The sequence below is a fragment of the Theropithecus gelada genome, chromosome 4 (genome assembly GCF_003255815.1).
Source record: "Theropithecus gelada isolate Dixy chromosome 4, Tgel_1.0, whole genome shotgun sequence".
NCBI lineage: Eukaryota > Metazoa > Chordata > Mammalia > Primates > Cercopithecidae > Theropithecus > Theropithecus gelada.
The window spans coordinates 107,079,543-107,094,014 of NC_037671.1; the positions used below are offsets into that span (position 1 = coordinate 107,079,543).

At 40.4% G+C, this 14,472-nt stretch overlaps 1 protein-coding gene and 1 non-coding gene across 2 annotated transcripts in view; one reads left to right on the forward strand and one right to left on the reverse strand.

The window, feature by feature from the left end:
* SEC63 (SEC63 homolog, protein translocation regulator) overlaps positions 1 to 14,472 on the reverse strand; it is an 88,416-nt gene that overhangs the window by 46,211 nt on the left and 27,733 nt on the right. Inside the window, exons 2-4 of the mRNA XM_025382427.1 lie at positions 11,397 to 11,496; positions 6,213 to 6,327; positions 4,722 to 4,834 (exon numbers count right to left, since the gene is read on the reverse strand). Coding sequence (XP_025238212.1) covers positions 4,722 to 4,834; positions 6,213 to 6,327; positions 11,397 to 11,496 — 328 coding nt within the window. The remainder of the gene's footprint in view (positions 1 to 4,721; positions 4,835 to 6,212; positions 6,328 to 11,396; positions 11,497 to 14,472) is intronic.
* On the forward strand, positions 12,344 to 12,447 carry LOC112623929. Its single transcript, XR_003119276.1, has one exon. It is a non-coding gene; the product is annotated as a U6 spliceosomal RNA (small nuclear RNA).

The following is a 14,472-nucleotide window of genomic DNA, read 5'->3' on the forward strand; positions in this document are numbered from 1 at the left end:
TATAACTTAGTATCCAATTACAAGTAAACTTCTTATTGCATTTTGCAGATAATCGTGTGTGTTTTTTTGCCATTTGTGGCAACCCTGCATCAAGCAATTCTATCAGTGCCATTTTTCCAACAGCATGTGCTCACTTCATGTCCCTCTGTCACATTTTGGTAAGTCTCACAATATATCTAATGTTTTCACTATTATCTTATCTGTTATAGTGACATGTGATCTTTAACATTTCTATTGTCATTGCGGAGCTGGCACAAAAACTGCACCTGCAGAAGAAAAAGAACTTAATACACATGTTTTCCGAATGCTCCACTCACTGGCCATTCCCCCATCTCTCTCCCTCTCCTCATGCCTCCTTATTCCCTGAGACACAACAAGATTCAAATTGGGCAAATCACTAACCCTAAAATGGTCTCTAAATGTTGAAATGAAAAAAAGACTCACATGTCTCTCACTCTGAATCAAAAGCTAGAAATAACTAAGCTTAGTGAGGAAGGCATGTCAAAAGTCAAAACAAGCCAAAAGCTAGGCCTCTTGAGCCGAACAGTCAAGTTGTGAATTCAGAGCAACAGTGCTTAAAGGAACTTAAAAGTGAACACACAAATAAGAGGAAAGTGAAACAGCCTTGTTGCTGATTTGAACAATGTTTCAGTGGTCTGGATAGAAGATTAAACTAGGCACAACATTCCCTTAAGCCAAAGCCTAATCCAAAGCAAGGCCTTAACGAAGGCTGAGAGAGGTGAGGGAGCTGCAGAAGCTAGCAGATGTTGGTTCACAAGATTTTCCAAAAGAAACCATCTCTACAACAGAAGTGCAAGGTGAAGTAGCAAGTGCTGATTTGGAAGCTGCCGCAAGTTATCCAGAAGATCTAGCTAAGATCACAATGAAGGGTGGCTAAACAACAAATTTTCAATGTAGACGAAATAGCCTTATATTGGAAAACTAATGCCATTTAGGACTTTCATAGCTGGAGAGAAATAAATGCCTGACTTCAAAGCTTCAAAAGACAGGTTGACTCTCTTGGTAGAGGCTAATGCTACTGGTGACTTTAACTTGAAGCCAATGCTGATGTGCCATTCCAAAAGTCCTAGAGCTCTTAAGATCTATGCTAAATCTATTCTACCATGCTCTATAAATAGAACAACAAATCCTTGATGACAGTACATGTGTTGACAGCACGGATTACTGAATATTTTAAGCCCACTGTTGAGACCTGCTCAAAAAAACAAAACGATTCCTTTCAAAAGATTACTGCTCATTGACAATGCACCTGGTCACTCAAGAACTCTGATGGAGCTGTACAAGGATTTTAATGTTGTTTTCACACCTGCTAACACAACATTCATTCTGCAGCACACAGATCAAAAAGGAGGCCGAGATGGGCGGATCACGAGGTCAGGAGATCGAGACCATCCTGGCTAACACGGTGAAACCCCGTCTCTACTAAAAACACAAAAAATGAGCCGGGCGTGGTGGCGGGCACCTGTAGTCCCAGCTACTCGGGAGGCTGAGGCAGGAGAATGGCGTGAACCCGGGAGGCGGAGCTTGCAGTGAGCTGAGATCCAGCCACTGCACTCTAGCCTGGGCACAGAGCGAGACTCCGTCTCAAAAAAAAAAAAAAAAAAAAAAGTGATTTTGACTTTTAAGTCTTATTTAAGAAATAATAACACTTGCACTAAGCAATTTCAGAGGCTGAGGTGGGCAGATCGCCTGAGATCAGGAGTTCAAGACCAGCCTGGCCAACATGAAACCCTGTCTCTACTAAAAATACAATAATTTGCCAGGCACAGTGGTGCATTCCTGTAGTCCCTACTACTCGGGAGGCTAAGGAAGGAGAATTGCTTGAATCCAGGAGGCAGAAGTAGCAGTGAGTCAAGATTGTGCCAGTGCACTCTAGCCTGGGCAACAGAGTGAGACTCCATCTCAAAAAACAACAACAACAAAAAAAAACACAAACACTTTGTAAAGCTATAGCTGCTACAAACAGAGTGATACCTCTGATGGATCTGGGTAAAGTAAATTGAAAACCTTCTGGAAAGGATTCACTATTCTAAATGCCATTAAGGACATTTGTGATTCACAGGAAGAGTCTAAAATGTCAGCATCAAGAGGAGTTTGGTAGAAGTTTATTTCTTTTCTTTTCTTTTTTTTTTTTGATATGGAGTCTCACTCTGTCGCCCAGGCTGGAGTGCAATGGCACAATCTCAGCTCACCACAACCTCCACCTCCCGGGTTCAAGCAGAGTCTCCTGCCTTAGCCTCAAGTAGCTGGGATTACAGGTATGCACCACCACACCCGGCTAATTTTGAATTTTTAGTAGAGATGGGGTTTCTCCGTGTTGGTCAGGCTGGTCTCAAACTCCTGACCTCAGGTGATCCACCTGCCTCAGCCTCCCAAAGTGCTGGGATTACAGGCATGAGCCACCACACCCAGCCAGAAGTTGATTTCAACCTTCAAGGATGACTTGCAACAGTTCAAGACTTCAGTACAGAAGTCACTACATATGTGCTAGAAATAGCAGGAGAACTAAAGAAGTGGAGCCTGAAGATGTGACTGAATTGCTGGAACCTCACAATCAAACTTGAACAGATGAGTTGCTTCTTATAGTTGAGCAAAGAAAGTAGCTTCTTAAGATGGTATCTATTCCTGATGAAGATGCTATGAACACTGTTGAAATGACAATAAAGGATTTAGAATATTACATAAACTTAAGTTGATAAAGCAGTGGCAGAATGTGAGAGGATTGACTCCAATTTTGAAAGAAGTTCTGGCCGGGCGCAGTGGTACACACCTGTAATCCCAGCACTTTGGGAGGCTGAGGTGGGTGGATCACGAGGTCAGGAGATTGAGACCACCCCAGCTAATACAGTGAAATCCCATCTCTACTAAAAATATAAAAAATTAGCCGGGCACGGTGCCAGGCGCCTGTAGTCCCAGCTACTCGGGAGGCTGAGGCAGAAGAATGGCGTGAACCCAGGAGGTGGAAGTTGTAGTGAGCCAAGATCATGCCACTGCACTCAAGCCTGGGCAACAGAGCAAGACTCCATTACACAAAAAAAGGAAGAAGTTCTGTGAATAAAATACTATCAAATAGCATCACATGCTAGAGAAATCTTTCATGAAAAGAATTTAACTAATGTAGTCAACTTCACTGTTGTCTTATTTTAAGAAATTGTCACAGCCAGCCCAACCTTCAGTAATCACTATCCTTATCAGTCAACAGCCATCAACATCAAGGCAAGACTCTCCAACAGCAAAAAGAATGCAATTTGTCAAAGGCTCAGATTACTAGCATTTTTTAGCAATACGGTATTTTTAAATGAAGGTATGTACCTTGTTTTTTAAGACATAAGGCTACTGCACACTTAATAGACTATGGTATAGTAGAAACAACTTATATGCAGTAGGAAACAAAAAAATTTATGTGACTCACTTTATTGCAATATTTGCTTTATTGTAGGAGACTGGAACTGAACCTATAAATATCTCCAAAGGATGCTTGTATTTACTTACATGTTTAAAACAAGTTTACAAAATTATACATCACTGAGTCCTCAAAAGACAGACAATCTCATATTTTACTCTTTCATTCAATATAAGAGCTGTGTGGGGATGTACTTATCAAGAGTCCTGAAGAACCTAGTTAAGTTTCATCTCCTGGAAGATTAATACCCAAGAGATCACTGCATCTAATTTTAACATACTCTATTCTGTTTCCCGAAAGTGTGCACAAATGTTCCTCAAACTTTATAAATACACAGACATATGTGTGTGCATATAATGTATATGTGAATATATGTATCTCCCAATAACAATGCACCTTACCTAAGGTGTAAGACCAACAAGAAAAATTATTTGGAAGTTCTAAAAAGATTTGTGAAGAAAGTTTCTGAGCAGTAAAAAAGGAGACCTTAAAAATCTGTATCTCAACAAGTACAGTAGTTATTATCTAAGAATAATCTTGTGTGAAGAAATTCTAAGAAGAAAAAGATACCAAAAATGAAGTACTTAAACGTCCAAATTAAACTTGTCTTTAAATAGTTTAAATGAGATAAGCTATACATTGTCAAAACAAGAGAAACAGAACAAGCCTAAAAAAAAAAAAAAACATAGAAATGATAACAAGATCTAAGTATACCCTCCTCTAATCAAGATGCTAATAAAACAGCTCAATTAACTTATCATTCACCATTTAATTTAATCAAGTTTACATGGCAAAAATTAAAGTTTAATTAAATTAAATTACCACGTTAGTGCTGCTGTGTAGTCCCCTAAATACCTGGTAGAATCAACATGAAGTAAGCACTTGGACAAAGTGTATGACAACTATTTTACTATTTTATTAAAACAGAAAACTATCCTTTTTCTTTTTTTTTTTTTTCTTTAGAGATAGGGTATTACTCTGTCATCGAAGCTGGGCTGCAGTGGCACGGTCACGGCTCACTGCAGCCTTGACCTCCCAGGCTCAACCAATGCTCCCACCTCAGCCTCCCAAGTAGCTAGGACTACAGGCACCCACCACCACACAGGGTTAATTCTTTTATTTTTTATTTTTTTGTAGAGATGGGGTCTTGGTATGTTGCCAGGGATAGTCTCAAACTCCTGGGCTCAAGCAATCCTCCTGCCTCAGCCTCCCAAAGTACTGGGATTACAGGCATGAGCCACTGCACCTGGTTTATCTGTACCAGTCTTAAAAATCTGTAATGGATCCTGATACTTACGCAGCATAAGCTTTTGCTATCCTCATGAACATAACCTCATCACCTCCTTTATCTGGATGATATTTAAGTGACAGCAAACGATATTGTTTTTTAATTTCTGCCACTGTAGCTCCCTAAAAAAAAAACAAAAAAAAAAACAAGCTTTCTGTTAGCAAAAATAAGCACAATTCTGTAAAGAAATAATCCTATTTTGAACTTAAAATATGAACTACTCAGTATTTTGAGAAAGACAAAATCCATTTTTCATCCTATATATTTTCCCATAAATTTCATCCCATACATTTTTAAATAAAAACACTTATATTGTCCAATATATGTATTTTATTGAGCACCTATGTGCCATGTGATCATTTGAAAGTGAAAACAGATGACACATTTACATAAAATAATACTGACATTTAAATATCAAAAAATAGGCTGGGCACAGCCTGTAATCCCAGCACTTTTGGAGGCTGAGGCGGGTGGATCACCTGAGGTCAGGAGTTCATGACCAGTGTGGCCAACATATGGTGAAACCCCATCTCTAGCTGGGTGTGGCTCTCATCTCAATCTTCTTGGCTCAAACTATCCTCTCACTGTGGCCTCCCAAGTAGCTAGGACTATAGGCATGTTGCCACCACACCCAGATATTTTTTTTTTTTTATATAGAGCTTGGGTGTCACTACGTTGCCCCAACTCCTGACCTCAAGGGATCCTCCCACCTTAGCTTCCCAAAGTGCTAGGATTACAGGTGTAAGCCACCGTTCCTGGCTGATATTAGTTATTTCTAAGATCCCCAACCTAGACTTTATCACACTGCTTAAGTGTCAATGAATACAAGGTCATAAGATTTTTATCATTCAACTAACACAAATTAACCTCCCAGTTTTAACTTTGCATTAACCAGTATTACAGATCTCTCTTAAAAATATGCCTTTAGGCCGGGTGCAGTGGCTCACACCTGTAATCCCAGCACTTTGGGAGGCCAAGGCAGGTGGATCACGAGGTCAGAAGATCGAGACCGTCCAGGCTAACACAGTAAAACCCCGTCTCTACTAAAAATACAAAAAATTAGCCAGGCATGATGGCGGGCGCCTGTAGTCCCAGCTACTCGGGAAGCTGAGGCAGGAGAATAGCATGAACCCAGGAGGCAGAGTTTGCAGTGAGCCAAGGTCGCGCCACTGCACTCCAGCCTGGGCGACAGAGCGAGACTCCTTCTCAAAAAAAAAAAAAAAAAAAAAAAAAGAAAAGACAAAAAAACACCTAAAAAAAGTGACCTCTCCTCTCATCTTCAAATACTTTTATTATTTCAGCAATTGAAAACCAATTATTAATAACAATCAACAGTTATAGCTTAAAACAGAATAACAGAGGATTAGACGTCTTATTTTAATAAACAAACTGACCAAAGTCCGATTTCTGTAGGAATGAACAATTTCTTTTAGAATGAGGACCTATAGCATTTTCATGGGATCATTAAACTAATATGCATTATATAAAAATACTACTTACGGGATCCAAATTTAATACTTCATAAGGATTGTATTCTTGGTATTCTCGGTCTGTTTTGGAAACTTTATATGCAAGGAATAAGAACAATGCCCATCCTGCAAGCAGAACTATTTTCCTGTTTAGGAAAAAGGTAAGTGAATCATCAACAAATACATCTGCAAAGAGTCTAAAGACATTATGGCAAGGTCAAAGCAAAAACTCTAAAGTAGTACCTTATCACTATGCTACTGACTCAAATTCTACAATCACTGGGTTACAAACTCCTGTTACAGCAAGGACAGTGTCTTTTTTACCTTTGCATTCTTTATAATCTAGTACAGTGTCTACTATGTCATATTTTCTCACTTACTATTTGCACAATTTTAAATACGAAGTGAATTCAACTTATTAACTTATTGGACCTATTAAATTAGATCAAAATATATAAATACTAAGTAAACCATTTAATGGAAAAAAGAATTGCTCTGACCCAGCAATTACACTTTTATTAAGGTAAACTAGGAAAAACAATTGGTCAGTTGTGCAAAAATAAATACATAGCCTTGTTTATAGCAGTAAAACTTTGGAAACAACCTAAATGTCCATTCATAGGAACTGATTAAATAAATCATTTACAGAGAAATAATTAAATAAACCATGATACAGTCACACAATGCAACATTTTGTAGCCAACAGTTATAGAAGGATGTTCATAATAGGTTAAAAGTATAAAAGAATGTATCATTTGAAAATAAACTAATTTCTGCTCCCTCCAATGTGTTCTAGTGAATAAAATTATGTGAAAGATTAACATTACCAGCACTGGAGAGGTTAAAGAAAAAGAGAAACTCTCATACACTGTACACTCTAAAGTAATATCCGGCAATAAGGTATTAAAAGCCCAAAGAAATACATACAAATGGATTGTTTTTCTATCAATCCATTTCACTTCAAATAATTTGGAAATAAGTATAAAACTGTGGTCACAGATGTAAATAAGAGAAAGTATTTCACCATAGAGATGTACCCATTAGTTTATTTGTACATTCAATGAACCTTTTTTTAGACAGAATCTCGCAACCAGGCTGGAGTGCAATGGCACGATCTCGGCTCACAGCAACCTCAGCCTCCTGAGTAGCTGAAACTACAGGCTCACACCACCACATCTGGCTAATTGTTGTATTTTTAGTAGAGGTGGGATTTCACCATGTTGATCAGGCTGGTCTCAAACTCCTGACCTCAAGTGATCCACCCGCCTCAGCCTCGCCAAGTGCTGGAATTACAGGGGTGAGCCACCGCACCCAGCCTCCACAGTGAAATACTTTCTGGCCACTAAAAATATTTGCTGTGGATGACTATCTTATATTGTTAAATTTACAAAATAGCTTTCAAAACTCTACGTATATAAAAGTTATATTACAAATAAGTGTACAAAGTAATTATCTTAATAATAATTAGCTTTAGGTGATGAAACCAAATGACTTTTATTTCTTATACCAAATGACTTTTATTTCTTATACCCTTTGTATGACAATGTTACACTGAGCAAGAACTGTTAGACAACATCAAATGAATGTTAAGAGGCCAAATTAAACAAAATTGGAGTGACCTGTTTTTAAATCACGATTACGGCTCACTGCAGCCTCGACCTCTCAGACTCAAACAATCCTCCCACCTCAGCCTCCCAAAGCACTGGGATTAAGGCATGAGCCACCGCGGCCAGCCTACAACAGCAAACTTTTTTAACACTTTTTAAACCCAAAATTTCGTAACAGCCTCAATATGCTTAAAAAAAAAAAAAAAAAAAAAAAAAAAACTTGAAAATATGCTTTATTCCCACACGAATTAACTCCCCTTTTGTTTTTCCAACTCCTCCAAAAGGCTAAAAAAGCTCACAAAACAAAGATAAAATGAAATTGGAAACCAAAAAACCAAGATTTAAAACCAAGCAAGGTAAAAGGAACAAAACACCTAGGATATGCTAAACCCTATGTTTTACATAGAGCATCTAGTTCTCCAAGCCAAGGAATGAGAAGAGGAAAGGAGAAGCTCATAACAGAATCCCAAGGCTAATGAAAATTACCACAACCAATAAAGCCATGCTCTAGTTTCCTGAGAGCCAAAGCAAAGATGGAAACATAACAGATCACATCAAGCTCTGTGTTCAATTTTTTTTAAAAACCCATTTGGTTCCTCTGAAAAGATAAGCGTTTTCCCCACACTTGGCTTCAGTAATTAACTTGAAGTGTCATCTTTTTTTCTGGGTGGGGGACGGAGTCTTGCTCTGTCACCCAGGCTGGAGTGCAGTGGCACAATCTCGGGTCACTGCAACCTTTGCCTCCTGGGCTCAAGCCATTCTCCTGCCTCAGCCTCCCAGGTAGCTGGGGGACCACAGGCACACACCACCATGCCTGGCTAACTTTTTGTATTTTTTTTAGTAGAGACGGGGTTTCACGATGTTGGCCAGGCTGGTCTCAAACTCCCGACCTCAGGTGATCCACCCACCTAAGCCTCCCAAAGTTCTGGGATTACAGGCTTGAGCCACCATGCCCAGTCTGAAGTGTCATCTTTAGAAGCAACTTTCAAAAATTACATGCCTTAGTTTTGCAGATGATGTCAGAAGAAAAGCATTACACAACAACTGTTTAACTTTGAAAGAATGTTTCAAGATTAAGTAGTAAAAGTTTTAATGGTTTATGACCTTATCTAAATTGTTACCAGTATATATTTAATTCTTCCTTATCGAAACTCCCTTAATCTGTACTTTAAGTAAATCAGTTTATTAATCACTAAAAGAGCTTCACAAAGTTTTTTTCCTTGAAAACTGAGGTTCAGATACCCACAAAGTCTTGAACAAAGCCAGACAAGAGACTGGGAGGCCAAAAATACAGGCATCCCTTGGTATCCTCAGGGACTGGTTCCAGGACCCCACAGATACCAAAATCTAAGGATGCTCAAGTCCCCAGTATAAAATGATGTCACATTTGCATATAACCTACATACATCCTCCCGTGTACATTAAATCATCTCTAAATTACTTATAATACCTAATACAATGTACACTGTGGAAACAGTTATTATACCATATTTTTATTTATACTTTTAATTGTTGTATTGTTATTTTTCTTGCTTTTTTCCCCCAAATATTTTCAATTCACAGTTTGTTGAATCTTCCGATGTGGAACCCGCAGATACGTGGGGGGGGGGGGCTGTTTTTTGTCTTGCTGCTTTATGAAAATTTAATTTAGGCCGGGCGCGGTGGCTCAAGCCTGTAATCCCAGCACTTTGGGAGGCCGAGACGGGCGGATCACAAGGTCAGGAGATCGAGACCATCCTGGCTAACACGGTGAAACCCCGTCTCTACTAAAAAAATACAAAAACCTAGCTGGGCGAGGTGGCAGGCGTCTGTAGTCCCAGCTACTCGGGAGGCTGAGGCAAGAGAATGGCGTGAACCCGGGAGGCGGAGCTTGCAGTGAGCTGAGATCCAGCCACTGCACTCCAGTCTGGGCTACAAAGCGAGACTCTGTCTCAAACAAAAAAATTAAAAAAAAAAAAAAAAAAAGAAAATTTAATTTAAAATGAGAACCAACAGCAAAGAATAAACAGTGAAGAGAAAATTACTCAAGACTAACTTTGCCTTTAGTTTCACCTCATTAAAGAACTCAACACCAAAGCTAGAATTTCCCCCCTCCTACAAAGAAACTAAACTGGGTGGCTCACGCAGGGTGGCTCACACCTGTGATCCTACCACTTCTGGAGGCGAGGGCGGGCAGATCACTTGAGCCCAGGAGTTCAAAAACAGCCTGGGCAACACGGTGAAACCCCATCCCTATAAAAAAATACAGGGAGGCCGAGACGGGCGGATCACGAGGTCAGGAGATCGAGACTATCCTGGCTAACATGGTGAAACCCCGTTTCTACTAAAAAAACACAAAAAACTAGCCGGGCGACGTGGCGGGCGCCTGTAGTCCCAGCTACTAGGGAGGCTGAGGCAGGAGAATGGTGTAAACCCGGGAGGCGGAGCTTGCAGTGAGTTGAAATCCAGCCACTGCACTCCAGCCTGGGTGACAAAGCGAGACTCCACCTCAAAAAAAAAACAAAAACAAAAACAAAAAAAATTAACCAGGTATGGTGGCACACACCTGTACTCCCACCTACTCAGGAAGCTGAGGTGGGAGGATGCCTGAGCCCCAGGAGGCTGAGGCTGCAGTGAGCCAAGATGGAACCACTGCACTCCAGCCTGGGCAACAGAGCAAGATTCTGTCTCAAAAAAAAAAAAGAAAGAAAGAAAGAAAAAGAAACTAAATTAGGTAAAGTTAAACCTTACAAAGAAAAACTAAATCCCCTGAAATTATGCTGAAAAAACTATCATTTAAACCAAGACTTTTAAATAACTGATTCTACTCTCACTAATTTCTTTTGCTACATCTTCTCTTCCTACTGGATAAATGTAGGTAATTCACAAGACATAGTAGTCCAATAAGGGTAACTCTCTCACCTCCTGTCAGTTTCATCTATTACCTCTAAACTGATGACGCAGGATAAATGCCCAAAGCCTTGCTCTTAACCAGTACACCCCATAGCCTCACAGAATTAAACTGGTCTGCTATAACTAAACATGTTAATGGCCTGTTTAAGCAGATGGGCCTGCTCAAATAAAGGGTGATTAGGTTCCTGATCCAACACTTCTAACTACATGACTTTGGTCAAGTTATGTCATTATTCTTAGCCTTAGTTTCCTTATCTGAGAAAAAGCAAAACCATCTACTTTGAAGTGAATACAGAATTAAATTAGATAACATATAAAGCCCTAGCACAGATTCTAGCATACAGTAGGTGCTCAATAAACTTTAATTATCACCATAAAATGCTAACTTGTTCATGTCACCTACTTCTGAAATCTTTTAAAGATTTCCCCATAGTCTTTAAGATAAAATTCAAATCCTGGCACAAGGTGCACAAGGTCCTTCAAGATACGACTTATCTCTCTCTACCCCCGATCCCCAGCAACAGCACATTCTCCTTCCTTTGAACTTCTAAACCAATCTGTTCAGACTGTTCCCACATTTTCTCATATCTTACCCTTACCATAGATTACAATTTCTTTACAGACACAATAACTTATTCATCATTACACATATATTTTGTATGACCTAGCAAAGAATAAGCATTAAGTAGGTTTTTTTCTTGAAATCCATTACTTACTTTACTGTAGGAATAATATTTGGCTGGGGTTTTAATAACCGTAAACGATACCACATACACCTTCCGTATACTTTTCTGATATTCTTTAATCGAATTTGCTCTGTCAAGAAAGAAAAATAAGATTAATTAAAAACCATTTTTCACAGTGAAGGCAAAACCAGAGTTAACTGGTTAACCTTCATCATCATGCTAATAGTTTACTGGAACATGAAATTACTGCCTATTCAAATAGCCTTTAAAAAACTTACAAGATAGGTTAAATTTTCTGCCATTTAGAACAAACAACCTATCTAGAAAACTTCATTCAACCACCAGGTGACCATTTTTCACATGAGACTTAATGAAAATGCAAAAACTGACTTGCACTCAAAATATTCAGTCAGATATAATCAGTAATTTCTGGGAAATTCTCTCCCTCTTTCCCCTCTGCTATAGAAGGAATGAGAAGTATAAAATAGTTAAAACATGGTTTATTAAGGAAGCTAAGTAGAAATAATACTCTTCAAACACAAAAATAAATGCCTATCAAAATGTCTTCTTTTTTTTTTTTTTTTTTGAGACGGAGTCTCGCTCTGTCGCACAGGCTGGAGTGCAGTGGCCGGATCTCAGCTCACTGCAAGCCCCGCCTCCTGGGTTTACGCCATTCTCCTGCCTCAGCCTCCCGAGTAGCTGGGACTACAGGCGCCCGCCACCTCGCCCGGCTAGTTTTTTGTATTTTTTAGTAGAGACGGGGTTTCACTGTGTTAGCCAGGATGGTCTCGATCTCCTGACCTCGTGATCCGCCCGTCTCGGCCTCCCAAACTGCTGGGATTACAGGCTTGAGCCACCGCGCCCGGCCCAAAATGTCTTCTAATCAACAAAGTTTAGATCTCATCTATTTATGATATAAAACTAGTAAGACTTGGAGCTGTAACATAAAATCAACTTGCAGTTAAAACAAAAGTTGAGTACTTGCTTCAGCAGCACATACACTAAAACCGGAGCAATACAGAGATTAGCATGGTCCTTGCCGAAAGATGATATGCATATTTGTGAAGTATTTTTTTGTTTTTTGTAGAAACTGGGTCTTGCTGTGTTGCCAAGGCTGCTCTCAAACTCCTGGCCTCAAGCACGCCTCCTGCCTCAGAGCACCCTGGTCCCCAAAAAAAGCACCATTTAAAAAATGTTATTAAAAAAAAGGGGGCCAGGCATGGTGGCTCACGCCTTTAATCCCAGCACTTTGGGAGGCCGAGGCGGGTGGATCACCTGAGGTCAGGAGTTCGAGACCAGCCTCAACATGAAGAAACCCCGTCTCTACTAAAAATACAAAATTAGCCAGGCATGGTGGTGCATGCCTGTAATCCCAGCTACTCGGGAGGCTGAGGAAGGAGAATTGCTTGAACCTGGGAGGCGGAGGTTGCAGTGAGCCGAGATCTTACTGTTGCACTCCAGCCTGGGCAACAAGAGCGAAACTCCGTCTCAAAAAAAAAAAAAAAAAAAAAAAAAGGTAGAGTAAAATTCAGTATCACAAATTATAATTATTTTGTGTTAAGCTGGAAAAGTCTCCTAAACCCGTAAAACTTAGGTTTATGGGGTCAGGCACTGTGGCTCACCTCTGCAATCCCAGCACTTTGGGAGGGCGAGGCAGGCATATCACCTCAGGTCAGAAGTTGAAGACCAACCTGGTCAACATGGCAAAACCCCATCTCTACTAAAAATACAAAAATTAGCCAGGCATAGTGGTGCACGCCTATAGTCCCAGCTACTCAGGAGGCTGAGGCATGAGAATCACTTGAACCCAGGAGGCAGAGGTTGCAGTGAGCGGAGATCCCTCCAGCCTGGGCAACAGAGTAAAACTCCATCTCAAAACAAACAAAAAACTTAAGTTTACATAAGAGTTGTGACAAAAGCTATTATTTTAAGGCTGGGCGCGGTGGCTCACACCTGCAATCCCAACACTTTGGGAGGATGAAGCAGGCAGATCACGAGGTCAGGAATTCGAGACCAGCCAGTTCAAGACCAGCCTGGCCAACATGGTGAAACTCCGTCTCTACTAAAAATACAAAACTAGCCAGGTGTGGTGGCGCATGCCTGTAATCCATTACTCAGGAGGCTGAGGCAGGAGAATCAGTTGAACCTGGGAGGCACAGGTCGCAAAGAGCCGAGATCGCGCCATTGCACTCCAGCCTGGGCAACAAGAGTGAAACTCCATCTCAAAAAAATAAAAAAGCTATTATTTTAAGCCTCAGGAAAAACTTGCAGTTCAATTAAAAAGAAATTAAGCCCAAGCAAAAATAGTATGTATTGTTTTACTAAATTCACCACAAGCACTTGGATTGAATGACTCTCCGAAGTTTAAAAAAAAAAAAATGCATTGGGAGGCCAAGGCAGGTGCATCATGAGGTCAGGAGATAGAGACCATCCTGGCTAACACAGTGAAACCCCTTCTCTACTAAAAAGACAAATAATTAGCCAGGCGTGGTGGCACGTGCCTGTAGTCCCAGCTACTCGGGAGGCTGAGGCAGCAGAATCACTTGAACCCAGGAGGCAGGATGCAGTGAGCCAAGATCACACCACTGCACTCCAGCCTGGGTGACAGAGCAAGACTCTGTCTCAAAAAAAAAAAAAAATTAAGTTTCGAAATAAAAATCTGCCTTTTTAAGAAGATGGCACCAAAAACAAAGGAGGAAGCCTTTGCCCACCCCAAAGCCAAAGTCAAAGCAAAGGCTTTGAAGAACAAGAAGGCAGTGCTGAAAGGCATCCACAACCACACAAAATAAGACTGGCCACCCACCTTCCAGTGGCCTAAGACAATGCAGCTCCAAAGGCAGTTCAAATGTCGTAGGAAGACCACCACCACAAAAAACAAGCTTTATTATTATGACATTATCAAGTTCCCCCTGACCACTAAGTCAGCCATGAAGAAGACACCAGCACATTTGTGTTTACTATGGATGTTAAGGGCAACCAGATCAAACAGGCTGTGAAGAAGCTCTATGACACTGGCATGGCCAAGGTAAACATACTCATCAGGCCTAATGGAGAGAAGGTGTATGCTCAACTGGCTCCTAACTTATGATGTTTTGAATGCCGCCAA